Source organism: Poromitra crassiceps (genome assembly GCF_964638095.1).
Source record: "Poromitra crassiceps genome assembly, chromosome: 3".
Lineage (NCBI taxonomy): Eukaryota > Metazoa > Chordata > Actinopteri > Beryciformes > Melamphaidae > Poromitra > Poromitra crassiceps.
In genome coordinates, this window is record NC_139625.1 from 80,007,910 (window position 1) to 80,027,149 (window position 19,240).

General features: G+C 44.4%; 1 protein-coding gene across 2 annotated transcripts in view; it reads left to right on the top strand.

The window, feature by feature from the left end:
• Positions 1-19,240, top strand: part of sh3yl1 (SH3 and SYLF domain containing 1) — a 46,630-nt gene that overhangs the window by 21,884 nt on the left and 5,506 nt on the right. For both annotated transcript variants that reach the window (XM_083632596.1, XM_083632597.1), the window contains exons 6-8: positions 12,189-12,317; positions 14,689-14,860; positions 18,259-18,328. In XM_083632596.1, coding sequence (XP_083488722.1) covers positions 12,189-12,317; positions 14,689-14,860; positions 18,259-18,328 — 371 coding nt within the window. The remainder of the gene's footprint in view (positions 1-12,188; positions 12,318-14,688; positions 14,861-18,258; positions 18,329-19,240) is intronic.

Here is a 19,240-nt window from a genome sequence, read left to right on the forward strand (position 1 = left end):
ACTCACTGATGTGTTTGTAATGTTATCTTCCTAGTCCACGGGTTCCAACCTTTTTTGGCTTGTGACCCCACTTGGACGTCACAAAAATCTAGGGACCCCAGACATTCAAATGTCGGTACATCGGTAATATCATCAGTGACATCATCAGTGATGTTACATGTAACAATATGCTGACATCTTTTCCTGTGAGAAAGTCGGGCAGGGAAGGAAGGATCCGGTTTTACAGAATGTTGGGAAACAGTGGATGGATAAATCCAGAAGGAGGCAATAATGCAACATAAAGGATGCCAACTGCCGTAAAACACCACAGAAGAAGAACAAGATTTGCCTCCTGCAAATTCTGACTTTAATCTGAGAATTCTGACTTTTTCTCTCAGAATTCGGACTTTCTTTCTTTTTCAGAATTCTGAATTAAACTCAGAACTCAATTAAGCAATAAATCCTGAGTGGCCGTGGTTTACTGATTTTACAACAGCCATTAACCGTTGTAAAATCAGTGTAAACCACGGCCTCAAGGGGTTTATTGCTTTTATACAATGGTTATTAGATGACGAGGTTTCATAAAATAAACACAGCAACAAACATTTCAATGATTTATTGATAAAAGCCAAACATTCCTCCACCAAAAAAGATAGTTCTTCACAGTAGGCTACAGTGTCACCCATGCAGCACCAAACGGAGTGGAATCATTAGGAGAGAGATGAGGAAAAAAGGTATCATGTAGCTAGCAGTTACCACATCACCACCATCGGCAACTAGTGTGCTCTGCTCACTTTCCCCTATAGTTGATGTCACTTGTGTAGCCTAACAAAAAAAGATGCATTGTTAACTTACAATGATCGATGGTATAGTTTGTCCGCTTTTGGATGGAGATAAAAGTAGCATAAAACTGATGGAGAGCCTGGTTTAGCTCCATTTTGGTGATTGATTTAAAATCCATAGCGAGATGTTTCTCGACACACCAGGTCTGGAAACAACAAACGGCCCACATCGTCTGTTTCGGCTTTGTTTCTTGACTTGTCCAGGTCTTCAATGTCCCTTTCATTCATTTCAGCATGTCTCCTTTCTTTTTTTCTTCCTCCTCCATCCTGCCCATCTCTTCCAACCACTCATCCAGGTTTAGTCAATCAAATACATCGAAATTACTACAGTAGCTTAACTGCAAGGATAATGTTAGCCGCATGGAATGGTTAACAAGCTAATCTTTTGGTCACTCAGTGGCATTTTGAGGCTGGCGAACATTGTTACAGGCAGCGGGCTTAGCTAACGTTAGCTAACATGGTGCAGTAATACTGTGATGACGGGCACATGCACGTGCATGTGTCTCTTACAAAAAGGACAAAAGGCTGACGGTATTTTTATTTTTTTATTTTACATTTTAACATTTTACAGAACAACACACAAAGAAAGAAAACAAAAACAGGCTCAGACACAAGGGGAAAAAAGGAAAAGGGAAAAAACATATAAGGACATTCAGTGTTACAACATGGTGCTACCAGCCACATACGGTGCTTATATGCTTCTAGGAGATGCTGTGCGTGGGGCCCCACACAAAGGGTCCGCGAGGCACCCGTCACCCCTGACCTCGTCAAGATAGGCCAGAAACGGGTCCCAGATGACTGAGAATTTTTTGAGAGAGTTGGTCCTCAGGAACCTGAGTCTCTCAATCTGTATAACAGAGACCATGTCCGTTAACCACAACTGAAATGAAGGTGAAGAGGGAGACTTCCATTCCTTCAGAATTAGTCTTTTGGCGACAGTTGTCCAAGGCTGACGGTATTGGGTTTGTTACTTTTTAACTATTCTATTAAGTTGTACCTATAGCCTATATCCTGGTAAACCAGCCCGTCACGTGAACTCACATTTCATTTGGTTCTGTGTGACGGTCTGGCCCCAACTCTTCACCCAGTCCTTAGCAGGGATGGGAGCATGGGCGGGCGTAGTTGCCTTGACAGACAACTCCTTCAGCCAATCAGCGTCGGATCCAGTCAAACCCAAATCCACTCATGAGAATGGCAAAAACATGTTTTCCGCCGAGAAAATCTGCGGTTGCGGCGATACTCCTGTACTTGTTTAATTGTTGGTATTGAGTCTATTTCTGCAATAACTGCACTTTATGGCTGTTTAAACTAGACAAACACTGACATTACTCCTCGAGACGATCAGGCAAGGAGGCGGCCATTATTGTTTTGTTAGTGCAGTGCTAGTGGCGTTCCTGATTGGCCAACTTGTGCTGTCAATCACAGCGCAGTCGCTGATTGGCTCTTCCGCTCTGCAGCTTCTGCTAAACACCCTCCCAGGCCTTGGAGCCAGACCGTCACGCAGAACCAAATGAAATGTGAGTTCACGTGACGGGCTGGTTTACCAGGCTATATAGCCTAGGCCTAACAGCAGAATTCGCTCACCGCTAGCCTTCCCCCAATGTAAGCTTAACATCGCCCCCTAGTGTATTGATCTTATTGTGAGACTTACTGATGTGTTTGTAAGCTATCTTCCTAGTGCAGGGTTCCCAACCTTTTCTGGCTCGTGACCCCACTTTGACGTGACATGGGCTTTTTTGCCCTTGTTAAATATGTTTCGGGGGCATTTAACTCATTGAGTGCCAGCCACTTTTGGAGAACGGACGCTCCCAGTGCCAGAGTTTCAGAGCGTTTTCAGTGATTTCTCGAGGCCCACAGAATATTGTGTGATATTACTATGTAAACACCGAACACGCAAAAAGAACGATGAGACTCTCTTCTATCATCAGCAAAAACAGGTTTATTGATATCATTTTCCGTTCTTTAGTTATCAGCCGGAGAATATAGCTTGATTTAACCAAAAACAGCCGTTTTTTTTCTAGAAGCTGAGATAATGAGCCTTTTGTGAAATTAAACATTTCATGCACATCACTGACTGAAGCTAATATTTTCTGATGTAGTCACACCTCAAAAATAATTTCCTTCAATAGAACAGCGAAAACCAAGGAATTTTGTTTGGCAAAACAATATTTTTTAGCTGCAACCAGCAGCGCTGGCCCCTGCGTGCGCTGCTGGTTGCAGCTTCTTGCTGGTCTTGATTTACTGCTGGTGGGCATCAGATATTCTAGCTTGCGTTTGCCAATCCTGTCCTGCTGTCTGGGTCTGTCTGGGTCAGTGTTGTATGCTGCTCTGCGTGCCCCCCCCCCCCCCCCCCCTCAACTGCACACTCCTCCTCCGTGTGGGAGTGTCTCTGGGGCTTTCTGCTGCGTTTGCTCTGCACTGAAAAGTCCGCTACATCCAGCTTTTTTACAGCGTTCTGCGTGTATTTGTCACCGGCTCCCATGCTTCCAGTTGAGAATAATAACAACTAATAACAAAATCATGCGGATGGGCTATCGCAGCGGACACGGAGGTGCTCAATTGTGGCAGCAGATTGGCTGCTGCAGGCACAGCTAACCTTATGCTTCATGCATATCGATGCATACGGATGCGATGCGATTTCCGTTTCCCCAACGACTTCTTCTCTGTTTTTTCCTCGCCTTTCTGTAATCTGGAGAGCACTGTCGCCACCTAATGGGTCCCTAAAATAGCTTTTACACATTCAACAGCCACCATACTTTCACAGGAGATGGATCTGGCTTTGATGGACGTCCCACCGTCAAAAAACGCAATTGACGAACATATTCGTCCTTGGCACTCTACGTTACTAAACCAATTGACGAACATACTCGTCCATGGCACTCAATGAGTTAAGATCATTTCCAGGGCAATTTTATCAAATGTGGGAAATACGTTAGTTCTTCTATTTTGCATGACGGACCAATATCCAACCACTCTTATCCAGTATTTCATTTCTAAAAGTTCATAAACTATCACAGTTAAAAATCCTCATTTCATAATTCATATAATCTCAACACTGGCATGTTATGTAATGTACCTTTTCAAATAACATGTAGACTGACAGTATAATAGGGACATGTATTTATCTAGTCCATCCTGCAACCCACAACATTAGACCTCTTTGACAGCTTTTTTATGCCCTGGGCAGACCGGGAGACGGTCAGCGACTGTTTCTAATTTATTTCCATCTGTATCCAGTCCTGACTCAGCAGGTGGTTTATGTATTGAAAGACTAGTGAGCTCATGAACTAGCTGGTCAGCTAGCTTGTGCTGCCTGTCATCTATCTATCTATCTATACTATAATGACGATAGCGTCTGTCTGTCTGTCTCTCTCGCTCTCTCTCTGTCCTTCGCGTATCTCGAGAACCATTGGTCGGATCGACTTGAAACTCGGGGGGGGGGGGGGGGGGGGGGGGGGGGTGCGCTGATGGCGACCTGACGGAGTGCATTGCCCTGTTTTTGTGCGATTCGGGTCATTGACAGTAGTGAGAAAAGTGCCACCTACTGGCAACATAAAAAATGCTGTTTATCTCAAGAACCGTTTGTCCGATCGACTTCCACTTTGGGGAGTGCACTTAGGGGGACTCAAGGGAGTGCAGGGAGCTGAATTCCGTGCAATTTGGCATAGCGCCACCTACTGGCAACACAAAAAGCGCTTTATCTCATCCATTCATCTGATCGACTTAAAACTTAAAACTCGGGGAGTGCGCTCAGGGAGACTCAACGGAGTGCAGGGAGCTGAATTCCGTGCAATTTGGCATAGCGCCACCTACTGGCAACACAAAACGTGGTTTATCTTGAGAACCGTTCATCCGATTGACTTCAAACTTGAGGAGTGTGCTCATGGGAACTCGAAGTAGTGCAGCGCTGAATTTCTTGCAAATCTTGCAATTTCCCGCGCCACCTACTGGCAACACAAAAAGCAGTTTATATCGAGAAAGATTTGTCCGATTGACTTCAAACTTGGGGAGTGCGCTGCTCAGACTCCGATGGAGTGCGGTGCCGCATTTCATGCAATTTGGACTTATTCCAAATGTATGTACTGTATGTCTGTCCTTCGCGTATCTCGAGAACCGTTTGTCGGACCGACTTCAAACTTGGGTGTGCGCTTAGGGAGACCTGACAGAGTGCAGTGTGTGCGGGGGGGAAGCGCCCACGGGGTGGTGCATGGGGGAACGGGCAGGGCCGTTCCTGGCCATTTGGGTGCCCTAAGCGTAATTGTTCTGTGGTGCCCCCCCCCCCCCCCCCCCCCCCCCCCCCCCCCCCCCCCCGTAAAACTTTCAATAACTGTCAAACGAAAGACTGCAAAATCATTAATTATGAACGATACTAGTGTATCTCACATTTCATTACATGTGGGAAACAAACAATTGTTAGAATTACTGTACATGTCAGCAAACAAGTGATTGTTAAACTGTACATGCAAGCAGGGGCGGACTGGGATCATAATTCAGGCCGGGCATTAGATACCAAGCAAGCCAGGCCGATACAGGCCGACGTGCGTGCCGGCGTCCGAAGGGCGGCGGCGAAAAATTTGGGCTGTTTGAAGCCCAATTTGGGCCGTTTGAAGCCAGATTTGGGCTGTTTGAAGCCAGATTTGGACCGTCTGAAGCCCGATTTGGGCCAGTTGAAGCCAGATTTGGGCCGGTTGAAGCCAGATTTGGGCCGCTTGAAGCCCAATTTGGGCCGTTTGAAGCCCAATTTGGGCCGAGTCCAATTTTACAATGAGATGCACCCTGAATAAAGTAATAAAACCACTAGTAAACCAGTAGGCGGCGCCTGGCCTGCTGTTCAGTGAGTGGCCTGACTGAGGGCACCAAAAAAAAAAAAAAAAAAAAAATTTTTTTTTTTTTTTTTTTTTGGTGCCCTCAGTCACGTGATGCCCTACGCAGTCTGCGTACTCTGCGTAATGGGTTGGAGCGGGCCTGGGAACGGGCACTGCACTAGTTAATGTAAATAACGTTAGGAGGAGGGGGCCGGGGTTGTGCAGCTACGAATGCCTAGATCAGTGGTTTTCAAACTTTTTGTGTCTAAGGCACACCAAAGGGCAAGCCAAAATCCCAAGGCGCACCTGTATTCATATCCAAAATAGTCTGTAAATGCTTTTACTTAACAAACTCACTGTACTTAACAAAATAATTCAAGAATTAATTTGACACTTTGTCAAATTAGCCTACATCAAAGCACCAACACACAATGCAATGAATTGTTTAAGCAGAACATCAGATCAATTTAGATGCTGTTATTAAACATGTCAGTTTCTGACCTATTTTTCTCCCTACTTTTCCATCCACCTGTTAATGCAGTTTTTTCTTATATCATCCTCATTCTCTTTCTCTGTTTTCATGAGGGGTTGGAGGGAGAGGGTCGGTGCTCCCATCAGCTAACAAGAGAGTCCATGCCACGGGAAAACGAAAGTAACAAAAGCGAAAGTAAAATGAGTGGTTTGCTTTTCTCTTTTTTCCTTTGAAATCATTTGCAATGCCCTCTGACGACGGCGACGCTGTTAAAAGTTTGATGTTGTGTTAAATTGCACCAAACTACCTGGAGGAGTTAATGCTTCCCTAGTATGAACATGTGTGTCTGTCCGCGTCCTCTCACTCTTTACTTGGGAGTCACTCTGTCTGGTTTGAAGCACTGCATGCAGGCTCAACTGCGCAAGAAGGAATAGTCCATCCATCTGTACAGCGCGGGGGGTCATAGATTGAACATGATTTTTTTGTTAGTGTTTTAGATCCTTTTGCAGGTAATTTCGAGGTTTAATCAGTTAGAATAGTGACACAATTGTACATGTTGTTTCATAATAAATCTATAGTTGTCTCAATTTAACCCCTGGTTGTCACAAAATCCCACGGCACACCTGGACTTGCCTCACGGCATACAAGTGAGCCGCGGCACACCATTTGTGGACTAATGGCCTAGATTGCCACTTTTGAGTCAAGCTTTGCAAATGCAGAACAAAATAACAAAATAACCTTAAAATACAGAAATTCACTCTTTATTTTACGGGGGCATTTAAAAGCCCCCGTCATCCCAATTCCAAGGGCAATTTTAGAATTTTTTACAGGCAAAGCAAGCCACGATAATCTCCTACCCTCCATCATGAGTCCACCATTCTCCGTGGTCTCACCAGCTAGCAGCCTGCTTTGCTCAATCACATCTGTCCGCATATCAATCAATCTCAGCATCTCCCCAGGCTGCCAGTGTGCTGCCGCTACATTTTATATTTTTAACTAAATAGACATGCCATCTTTACCCCTTATTCAGTTTCCCTACAGCACTATGCCTCCACCTAGTGTTCACCTAAATCCATATCATCCTAGATGTGCAGGTATCTGTCAGTGACTGTGTTTACATGGACATGAGTATCCCGGTTATTATCGGGGTTTTGAAGTATTGTGGCGGTGCCACACCAGAGACAATGATAAGACATTAATACTTATTGCCCGCGGGCCCTTTAAGAGACGGGAGTCAGCAGGTCTCGCGGGAGTTAAGAGTACACAGGTTTCCGGGTTGGGGTTGGATGATATGTTTAGCTGGGTTATGGTAACAGGAGTGTATAGCATATAATGTGTATAGCTGGAGTAATGGAATGAACATACAGTGGATTTGTGTTTGTGCATGTAAACATATCCTGATTTCAGAAACCCGTAAGCCCTTACCCCGGTTTTTAGAGAAACCCGATTATGCTAGCAGGAGTACTCCGAAAGAAACCGGGATACTGCTGCGTGCATGTGATGTGTTCTTCTATCTTAGTCAGAATCAATGTGAGTGATATACCTGGCCATTTTGGCCAGTCCTCACTTCCTCACACACCTTCAAAGGGCTGTTTGAAGAGTTAGCTTATAATTGGGTTTAGGTTAGGGTTAGGCATTTAGCTGTTAGGGTTAGGGGGTTGAAGAAAGCATTATGTCATGTTATGTCTGTTCGGTCCATTCGGTTTGCAATGTGTATTGAACCTAAAACCTTGTACCTAAACCAATCGGTACAAATATGCCTATTGTTACACCCCTAGCAGAGCTGCCAAGTCTCACCCTTTGAGCGCAACAACTGTTTTTCGAAAAAGGCAAAAACCACCTCAAGCCAGTGTAAAAAAAATGTTTTTGACGTTTTTAGAATTTTCCATCAACGAATGAAAATGTGCATCGTTATAGATGCCTCGGGTCAGCGTGGGGGAAATCCTCCCGTTTTCCCGGCCACACACACACACACACACACACACACATTCCCGGAAGTAACGTGACCGACTGTATATTGAATGTCCTCACTTAGATAGCTGTGTGTGTGTGTGTGTGTGACAGCTTGTTCATGTTGCTGCATGGTTAATCATAATTTATAGGTAGGAGGTGGAATACAGCCTGAGGAAACACACACACACTTAAAGTGTCATAAATCACGATGGCAATTAAAACGTAAGATATCATTTACATCAAAGCCCAAAATTATCTTTAAGTTGTGTGTGTGTGTGTATATGTGTGCGCGCACACGCACGTAATGTTAATTTTAGAAACATCAGAATAATGAGGTCAGTGTCGTGACACGGCAGTTGGACAGGTTTTGTGTGTGTGGGAGGGGCCAGATGTTTGACAGCTCAGGTGAATGTTGATGTCAATGACTGAATGTGGGTCAAGCCTGTCTGTCATAAATGTAAAACAATTTAGGAACAAAAATTGCAAATAAGATTAAGCTACAATATATATTTTATTGTGTGAGAGACTACTTTTGTTTAAATCTTCTATGTGTTTGTCCCTATTCAAATAAACATTGAAATTAAATGAAACAAAATAAATTACTAGGCTACATAAACTCTGTGACTGACAAAGCTTTAGAACATTTACAAAGTTGTGATATATCGAGCACAGCAGTAGTTCAGGCAGGCCACGGATGTCAAGCCCAGCTTAAACCCAGCCCACAGCTGATTAGGAGCTGATCTCAAACCCAGCCCACATCAGCTGACTGCTTAGCTCAGTGATTCCCAACCAGGGGTACGTGTACCCCTAGGGGTACTTGAGCAGCTTGCAGGGGGTACTTGGAATGATTGGGGAATACAATTTACCTCCAAAATGATAAATAAATATATATATATTCCAAGTCATTTCATAAGCCCATTGTTAAAATGTGATGTGTGTGCCGCAACTAGTTCTGCTGGCAAGTGTCAACTGCTACACTGTTCTGCTACTGATAATGCCAAAAAACAACAACTAAAAAGCCCAAACACCGGCAGTTCAGTGAAACATATTTTGTATAGATTTACTTGTATGTAATCATCAACACGCATGAGTGAGGGGTACTATTGTCATGGAAAAACAGCTCAAGGGGTACATAAGACAAAAAAGGTTGGGAACCACTGGCTTAGCTGATGCATTCAATTGGCTCAATTCAAACAGGGCACCCTCTTTAATTCTGCTCCAGTCTGCTGCCTAAAGGGCTCATTATACTCGAGCAAGCTCCGTGGGGGTGGAGCTCCGCGAGTCTCCGAGAGTCACCGTGCGGACCTCGCGCTGGGGCAGAGGCTATTATACTCAGAAGTGATCAGCCAAGTGATCAGCATGTTATTGTACAATGGTAATAGTGAGAACAGCCCATGAAAAGTCGCAATTAAATGCTATTATGTGCAGTACTGAGTGCGCTTTCACTCTCAAATGACCATACATCAGCACATGAATGAATCACCAAACTTGTTTTTACTGAATAGCCGTTTCAGTTCTCAGCCCTGATAGCCTACTGTGTGCTGCTTTTAATCTCTCTCAATCATGCTCTCAACACAACACATTTACTTGGTGAAATGACTAAAATCGAACAGTTGCAAATCAAAGTTTAGCCTACCACATGGGTCAAGAAATGTGGTGAAAACACAGCCCAGTGTTCAGGGCTCAGTGGCTTGAATGCGGCCATGTTTGGAGAGAAGCCGTGCGGAGGTCGCGCTGTGAGAAAAAAAATCAGGCACACGGTGGGCGCCCTACGGAGCTAGCGAATAACCACGCCCAACAAATTTACGTCATTTGACGCGCCCGACCCTCGCTCCACCCCCACGCCCTTCACAGCATGGTGAGCATAAAGCAGCCTTAAGATGGCTGCTTCATCTGCAAGCTGTTTGCAACCCACCTCCTCCCCAGCTCCTCCTTTCATGCTATGTCTGACTTAAACAATGTCATTTCTGTTGTCATTGTTGCTTGCTCTGTTCTGTACCTGGGGGTCGTTTGTTGCTCTCCTTGCCTTAAGGCTATTCCATGTTGCTCATGGAGGGGGCAAGGAGCTCCCAGAATCTGCTGCTGCCGCTCTCCCTGCCTTAGGCTTTCCATGTATGCGCATGGAAGGGCAGGGAGCCTCCAGAACAGAGCCATACCGCCAAATATAACTCATGCTAATAAAAGCTTTAAATTGATCTAAGTGGTCTTGTGTTTTTGACTAAAGTGGTCCTGACTGAATTGCTATTGTATTACAGATACTGAATGATGAACTCAATTAATTTGTTTTTCAGAGTGATCAATTGTATTTTACTGGACACATAAATTATCGAGCACCAGAAGCCGCCGTTACCCGGGCAAGACGAGAGTGTGAGGGCATGTATCGTCTCTGAGTGCTGGGCGAACCTCTCCCTCATAGTCAATTAAAAGCAGAGTCTGTGATAATGGCTGGTGGCGTGGTCGACACAAACAAATAAAGGCTGGCCTAAAATACAGGCCCGGGGGGGGGGGGGGTGGTATGGGGGCAACCGCTAAACTCCTGCTGCCTGTTATGTGATGTAACTGTAGTTTGTAGTCATGTAGAGTGACATGTTCTCTGGAGCATGCTGTTGTCAATTACTGTAATTATCATAATACATGGCTGCAACAAAATAAAAACAAAATTGGCAACCTAGTGAAGCACAACATAAGCAGATCAGAAAACAAGGAGGCTTGGTACTAAAATATGAGCAAATCTACTTGTCAAACAGAGGCAATTAGAAATAAAGGTATGTCTCTAATATAGCCTGCTTCCAATAAAGGTCTGCTACCCTCTGCAGCTGAATTAAATAAAGGCCTGGGCCAATCATATAACATACAATAGTTCTAATATTTAATCTGGTGGATGAAGTTTTAGGGTCAAAGAGGACAAGCTCCTAATTAACATTAAGTTGAAGGAAATTTGGGAATATCCAGCACTTTGCATCTTAACACGTTCAGTGCCAGCGACGCCATATGGCGTCATTAGAAATTTACCGTACAGTGCCAGCGACGCCAAATGGCGTCATAACTCCAAATTGTTTTTTTGACGGGGGGTGTCGATCTAAGCTTCTTACGTCGCCTCTAACAATATTGTAGCTATTGGAGGTCGATAACCTATTTTACAAACCCATTAGGTGGCGACAGCACTCTCCTGATCAGAGAAAAAGGAGCCAAACACACAGAAATAGTCACTGGGGAAAATGAGGAAATCGCATCGCATCCGTCCGTATGCATCGACGTGCCTCCATAAACGAGCACAACGCCAGCTGTGCCCCCAGCAGCAGCATCCGCTGTCACAACTGAGCACCTCCATGTACGCTGCAACAGCACATTCACATAATCAGCCTTATTATTCCGAACTGGAAGCATGCCAGCCCGTGACAAACACACGCGGAACCAAAAAGCTGAATGTCGCGCACCATTCACTGTGTGTGCGCAGCAAACTCAGCAGAGACTGAGAGCCACCAGACACATAAGACACACCCAGGAGGCGTGTGCAGTTGAGAGGGAGGGGGGGGGGGGGGGGGGGGGGGGGGGGAGCACGCAGAGCAGCAGAGCAGCATACACTTCACCCAGACAGACCCAGACATCAGAAAATTAGCTTCAGAGTCAGTGATGTGCTTGAAATGTTTAATTTCACAAAAGGCTCATTATCTCAGCTCGTAGAAAAAAAGGGATGTTTTTGCTTCAATCAAGCTATCTTCTCCGGCTCATAACTAAAGAACGGAAAATGGGATCAATAAACTTTTTTTTGCAGGTGATAGAAGAGAGTCTCATCGTTATTTGTGCGTGTTCAGTGTTTACATAGTAATTATTAAAAAAATTATATGACTTTTAAAATGCATTGCGGCCTATGTGGCACAGCAAGCAACCTTTTGCCCAAGGGCCGTGGCACTCAAAGTGTTAAAGGCGATCTGTGTTGATGGGTATGTAAATCTGAAAGTCATCTGCATAACAGTGAACATTAATATTAAGTTTACAGACGATGCCACCCAAGTTGAAACACAAATAGAAAATAACAGAGGGCCTAAAACTGCGCCTTGTAGAGCACCATATAGATTATCTCTCTCTCACTGTCTCTCACTATGTCTGTGTCTCTCTCACTTGTCTGTCTGTCAGGAATGTGGAGGCTGACATAGCGCTACGCAGCACCGCAGCGGTCTTCACCTACTGTAAATCCAGAGGTTTGTTTGCTGGAGTTTCTCTGGAGGGATCCTACCTGATAGAGCGCAAAGACACCAACCGCAAGTACGACGTCTGTCTGTCTGTCTGCCTGCCTGCCTGCCTGCCTGTCTGTCCCTCCAAAACTTGACTTATGCTGCGTTTTTTGGTCAGAAGTGGGAAAGACCTCATCTCTGACCTACGTGCATTCGAGCTACAAAGTCAGAAAACATGGATAGCTACAGTAGCTAACTAGCTAACATACTTACAAATGTACTCTTACAACAGCTATTAACTCATTCACCGCCAATGACGTCTTTGACGTGTTATCAGAAATAGCCCTCCCCGCCAATGACGTGTTTGACGTGTTTTTGTTTTTATGAGTGCAGCGCATAGTTGAAACACTTACCCAGCCTGTGACATAGTTTCGGGTCCCTAACCTCAAAGTGAAGCCGACAGCACGTTATCAAACACATACCGCAGCTGTTGTTTGAAATTAGGAAGAAGGTGGAAAGGAGGACAAACGCGCTTCCTTGTTGCAGAGGAGAAACGCCATTGAAATGCCCCCTCGCCGCGCTGCAGAGCTGATCGACTTGCCATAGCAGAGCAGCGGACATCGAAACCGCGGTAGTCAAACCCGTGACCAACATGATCGATCCTGGTCCCTGGACCCCGTTCCTATGTGCCAGCCTTGCTGCAGGGCGAACCTGGATTGCCTACTCAAACCCGTGACGAACATGATCGATCCGGTTCCAGCAGCGCCTGGTCCCAAAGCCTGTGTCGTGTCGCAGCATTCGTTCCAGCGAGAGGAGGGAAACGAGCAGCAGAGGGAGGCAAAACGCTGATAGGGAAGGAGGGGGAAGGAGGTGGGATCTAGCAGCAGCTGTGGAGAGAACTCTCTCTCTCTGTGTGTGTGTGTGTGTGTGTGTGTGTGTGTGTGTGTGTGTGTGCGTGTGTGTGTGTGTCTGTGTCTGTGTCTGTGTGTCTGTCTGTCTGTCTGTCTGTCTGTCTGTCTGTCTGTCTGTCTGTACACTCACTCACACTGAGCAAACTGTATTGTTGAATGTAAAAAAAGCACTTCATATATATATATATATATATATATATTTATTTTTTTTGTCATTTGTGTCATAATGAATAATATTTACATGTCTGATGTCAATACAGTTCAAAATAAAAGAATTGAGAGCGAGTTCTGCCTGATATTGTGTGCTGTGTACATAAATGCCATTTTCTGCAATTTCTTTTCTCAAAAAGACCTTTTGGGTGAAAACAGGGTGTATATAAATGGCTATAAGTAGAGTACAGAACATGCTAAAAGCTCACTTTTTTTTTCCTGGTGAACCCATCTTCATTTTGAGGTATTGCAAATCACTCTGGTGCTAATAGATAATTTACTGTGGGTCTTGAAAGATGACCAACAATTATGAAAATCTTTGGCCTGTGCTAAATATTGGCAGTCCTAAACTGGCCCTGAATGAGTTAACGTTTAGGTGTGTGGGTTTAACCAACTACTGTATTGATATGCTGATTGATATAATGACAGTATACCATTTTGAAATTACATCAAATGACACTGAGACTGGAACTGGCCGTTGAGAAATCGTACCCGAGTTTCCAACTAGGAAATTTGAGTTCACGCGCCGTTTACAGGACCTACACTACAGGAGTGGGGATTCAAGAGCAGATAGGCCTACATAGACATCTGTTCAGTGCATGTGTGTTTACTGCGGTGGTTGAATCCCTGATGCTGTCTGCCTGGGCTGGGCTAACAGCTAAATGCTAACCATGCTGGCTGGGAAGAACGGGAGGATTTCCCCCATGCTGACCCATTGACCACAGGTCTATGACGAGACACCGCCTGATACAACTTTAATTTGAATATGGTGGAAATGTGAATCATATCACGAATAAAATACTTATTTTATAGAATACAAATGCTATGTGACTGTACAGATGGCGTTTATACAGAACCACGGTCAACTTTGAAGTGTGTGTGTGTGTGTGTGTGTGTGTGTGTGTGTGTGGTTGCAGCAGAGATGGGGTCTTGGACTTGTGACTTGGACTCGAGTCACACTTAAGTCGGACTTGAGATTCATCCTCAAAAGACTTGAGATTTGACTTGACTAAAGAACAATGTTTATTTTATTAAGGAAATGTCTACTACTAATAATGTAAACTCATCAATGCTGATACTGTATGCTAATAGATACAGGAGTGAGGATAATACAGTACCCTACATGCTTTGAATTCCTTAGATTTAACTATGCAGTGTTCTAAACAGACTGGATGGCATCGAGCAGATGATAGAATGCTCATCCATCAGACCTGAGACTTGACTTGACTCTAGCTCAAAGACTTGAGACTTGACTTGGACTCTAGCTCAAAGACTTTAAACTTGACTTGGACTTTCAGAAAATGACTTGTGAGCATCTCTGGTGTGTGTGTGTGGTTGCAGGTTCTACTCGCAGGACTTGCGGGCGGTGGCCATCTTGAACGGGGGGGTGGAGCCTCCGGCGGCGTGTTCAGACCTGTACCACATCCTGGATGCCTACGCCGACGCCTACACCACCGACTGGACCAGCAAGAACCTGAGGGCTGCCAGTCGAGTCGCCAAACCCCTAATCCAGGTTGAGTCCTCAGTCCATAATGTAGAGCTGCAACCATTACAGATGTAGGGCCATATTAAAAAAAAAATCAAATTATGTTTTAAATTGTTTTTTTAGGGCTGTCAAAGTTAACGCGATAATAATGAGTTAACGCAAATTCCTTTTAACGCCACAATTTTTTTATGGTAATGGTTGGATTTTTTTCTGTTGTTGTAAGAGTCTAGTCTCGCTTGCCAGCCTCCCCTCTCTTCCGTGAGAGGAGTCTGGCAGCGCTGGTCTACATTCTGGAATTGCGAGAAAAAAGTGATCCGTTTGGTTTAACCAATCACACTAGTCTTTGGCGGTGCTTAGCGTCAGTGCCCTTGGAAAATAGTTTCCAACAATCTAAATCTTTGTCAAAACTTGCCATTTACAGCATGTAGCAACGAGTTAGCGTGTTGGTTTCTGTCGTTAGCTTGCTAGCTAGTTAGCATTGTTGTTTTCACTTCGGCCGCCGGGGACATTTACAGCGACACACAGGGAGGAGGGAGCGGAAGCCGCTCTGATTGACATGGTCGGAGCCAATGACAGAGCTTGTAAGCGGGGATCGGAAATCCGGCAGTGACTGAAATGGTCGCCTCCAATGGGAGAGCAGCTATAGAGCAGGGGAGGGCTTATGCCAGCAGCCTGTTTCCATGCAGCCAGACTCCTCTCACAGAAGGGAGGGGAGGCTGGCAAGCGAGACTAGTAAGAGTCCAACAAGATGTCAAATGAAAGCTGACAATCCACAGATTCCAATCTGATCACTCTACGACCAAAACTCACTGAACTAGCAGCCGAATTCAATGGATTCTGATAGTATTGGGCATGTTAAATAACATACAGTACTAAAAGTCTGGGAAAGTCAAACTTCCAGAAAGGGGTCATTTTCAAGATGGTGGCTGCCAGGAGCTTAAAATTGCTAGCTATCTTAATTTCTATTCAACCATCTTGAGAATGACCCCTTTCCGGAAGTTAGAGTTTCATAGATTTTTAGTATGTTATTTAAAGGGATACACCACTTTTTTTTAAGTTTAGCTCATTTGCCACATCCCCTCCACATAGCCAAGATACTCCCTGCCTTTAGGCTACCGGCATTGTCCAAGCAGTATACAGTGAGCTACAATAGTGAAGTTAGTAATTATCGCCATAGAATGGAGGCCAATGGAACCGCTGTTAAAAATGTTTTTGGAAGGAAAATAGAAAGGTTTTGAAATTAACCAGAGTATTTCATTTGATAAAAATATATGTTGTCGACCACGTGTCATCCGTTCACATATATTATACCTCAGACCCTTAGCTACTTGTACTCTCACTCACAATGTCAAACTATAAGAGTTTTTTTGAGAGTTTCTGCTGCCGTGGCACCCGGAAGTACCTTTTTGTTGTGATGTCACACTGATTCATCCTATACAGTGTTTCCCCTAGAAAAATGTTCAGGCCTGGAGGGATTTCGAAACGTACCCCGACCGCAACGGTGGCGGCCCTCGCTGGCGACGCTAAATTTTTAGCTAACCTGTTCACATCTATGTTCACAATGGCATCCCAAGTATCATCATACTATTATGGGATGCGATGCGAATAGTTGTATTATGGGATGTGTGTTTCCCAGGCAACGACACACGTTGACACGTTTTGGAACAGCGCCGCATGCTGGCACGATGCTCCTAAAACCAAAATATTTGTTGTTTTGAACAATTTGGCATCTTCTATTACTGTCAACACTAGTATTGTTGTATTGTAATAATATGCAATAGAGGTTTATTGAAATTTTGGGGAGAGCAGGGGGGGGGAAAAATCTGGCCTGGCGGGGGTGTCGTTGGCCTCGCGGGCCCGCCAGTCTTGTAGAATGGTAGGGAAAACACTGCTATACCCTGTGGAGTTCCGCAGAGTTCGATCCTGGGTCCTCTACATCTAGACAACCTGCTTAGCCATATCAATTACATCTCTCAGCACTGGTGCATACTTGCATTAAGTCAAATTCCGCATATGTAATCTGATTACTTACTGTGGCTATTAAAGTGAATCTGAATCTGCTATGCTGATGACATGCAGCTGTATTTTTCTGTTAAACCCATGACTGCCTGGCTGCTATTAAGGATGCCACTTAATTCCCTTGAGCTAAATTCAGGCAAAACTGAGGTACTTCTTAGTGGTCCTGATAAGTTACTGTAGTCTCAGAAGTGAAATAGGATCGACCCTCTGGCCACCAATGTTAAACACTCTAGACACCTGAGTGTAATCTTTGACCAGAATATGAAAAACCCGCTTTTCCCATCTACGGAGAATCTCTCAAATCAAATCAGTGCTATCAACCAGAGATCTAGAACTACCTATCCATACACAAATGCCATTCACTGGCTCCCCATAAATTACAGAATAGATTTGAAGATACAGTACTACTCATCACATAAATTGATTCCTCCCAACTTCAATTGCACTTCTTAACAAACAACCAGCCCTACCTTACAGTTGTAGTATCCCATAGGATGATAGGTGGAGGTTCTCTAGGAAAGGAGGTATTGTAGCTTACGCTCTTGGTTAAGCTCTTGCTATGCTTATTTATTGCTCTTTTATTTGACTGATTTTATATTTTAGGACTTTTATTCTTTTATTATCTTAAATTTTACTTCTGAAGTTTTGGTTGTGGTCTTTCTTCTTCTTTTTACTATTAGAGGTACATAGAGGTAACAATGTTTGAAATCTCCTCAGAGTGTATGTACAGTACTTTTTGCACAACCCTCGGCACATGCTGACTGAGGGATTTTCAGTATTTTTACTTTGCTTTTTTGTTATCTTGAAAAAGTCTGAGTTGAACAAATAGTGCAATGGGGCTTTGTAACCATTACTGTATGTCTTGGTGTACACTTCCTCTGTTGAAATTAGTGCAATTATGGAGTGTCTCTGTTCTTTGTTGTTGACTGTTGTATGTGGTCTGTTTGTTAAGCTGGGATGTGGCTATATGCACTTTTTGCCCAAGACAAATTTCCCCCAGGGAACAATAAAGTTTATCTCATCATCTTATCTCATCTCATCTCATCTCATAAAAGATCCTGCATGGTTCTCGCCCCTTAACACATTTACAAACAGCCATATTCCACCTGGAGGCCTCTCAGATCATCTGACCAAGATCTCTGATTTAGACCCCGCTCCCTCCCCCTCCCCCGATTTGATCTGCTGAATCTGTAAACGGCTTAAAAAAGAACTTAAAAAAGTACCATCCTTTTGTACATATATTTAGGTTCCTATAATTTCTGTATTGTATTTCTGTATCATGTGAAGCACTTTGTAACTTTGTTTAAAAAGATCCTATATAAATAAAATCTTACCTACCCCATCTCTCTCTCCCTCTCTCTGTATCTCTCTCCCTCTCTCTGCCTGCCCCCTCTCCCTCTCTCCAGTCAGCTGTTGCTGCATCCAGACCTCAGGCCCCGTCTTCTCAACGGGCCGCCATCCAGAACGCAGACACTGGTAACACACACACACACACACACAGATTGTTGTGCACAATCATCATACTGGCACGGCCAATCAGGGACGGTGCTAGCAAAACAGTAATGGCGGAAGCAGCGAGCGGTAACATTAACGTTAGCAGAGTAAACACTAAACAGCCATAAGTGCAGTTACTGCAGAAAAGTGCCTTAAGTCACGCACTCTTCCGGGTTCAGCATAGGGCCCAAGGACCGTAAAAAAAGAAGGATAAGACATAGGGGTGGGAATTTCTAGCCACCTCACAATTCGATTCCGATTCAGAGGGCTACGATTCGATGATAAAACGATTATCGATGCATCTTGATGCATCTTCAATCGATGCATCACTGTTTTTCCCCAATACATGGTGCCAGAGTCTATTTCGGCACGGAAATTGACACTGGGACAGCCAGACCTTTTTGTTAAGGCTTCCTGTACAGCGCCAATCTTCCGCCCGGGACTTCTGCCTGCACGTAGTGCCGTTCTGCTGTTCTACTGGTGAATTTAAGAGTTCCGGTCCCGAATGCTAGTGAATATATACGAATTTGGAAGTTTAGCCTTCAAAATAAAAGCAACACAATGTATGTTTTTAAAAGTCACCACTGCGCGGAAGTGGAAGTCCCATGCGGAAGATCGGCACTATGACTACTGTATGCGCGTGTCCGAATTGCACGAAATTCAGCACTGCACTCAGGTCTGCCTACGCGCACCCGCGTAGTTCTTCCGAAGTTGATCGGACGAACAGTTCTCGAAATAAACCGTTTTTTGTGTTGCCAGTAGGTGGCGCGATGCAGAATTGCTTGAGATACGCGAAGGACAGACATCCAGCTAGACAGACAGACAGTACTGGCATTATGGTGTATAAAAGATAAAGAGAGAATAGATAGATAGATAAGCTAACTGCCCGTTCCG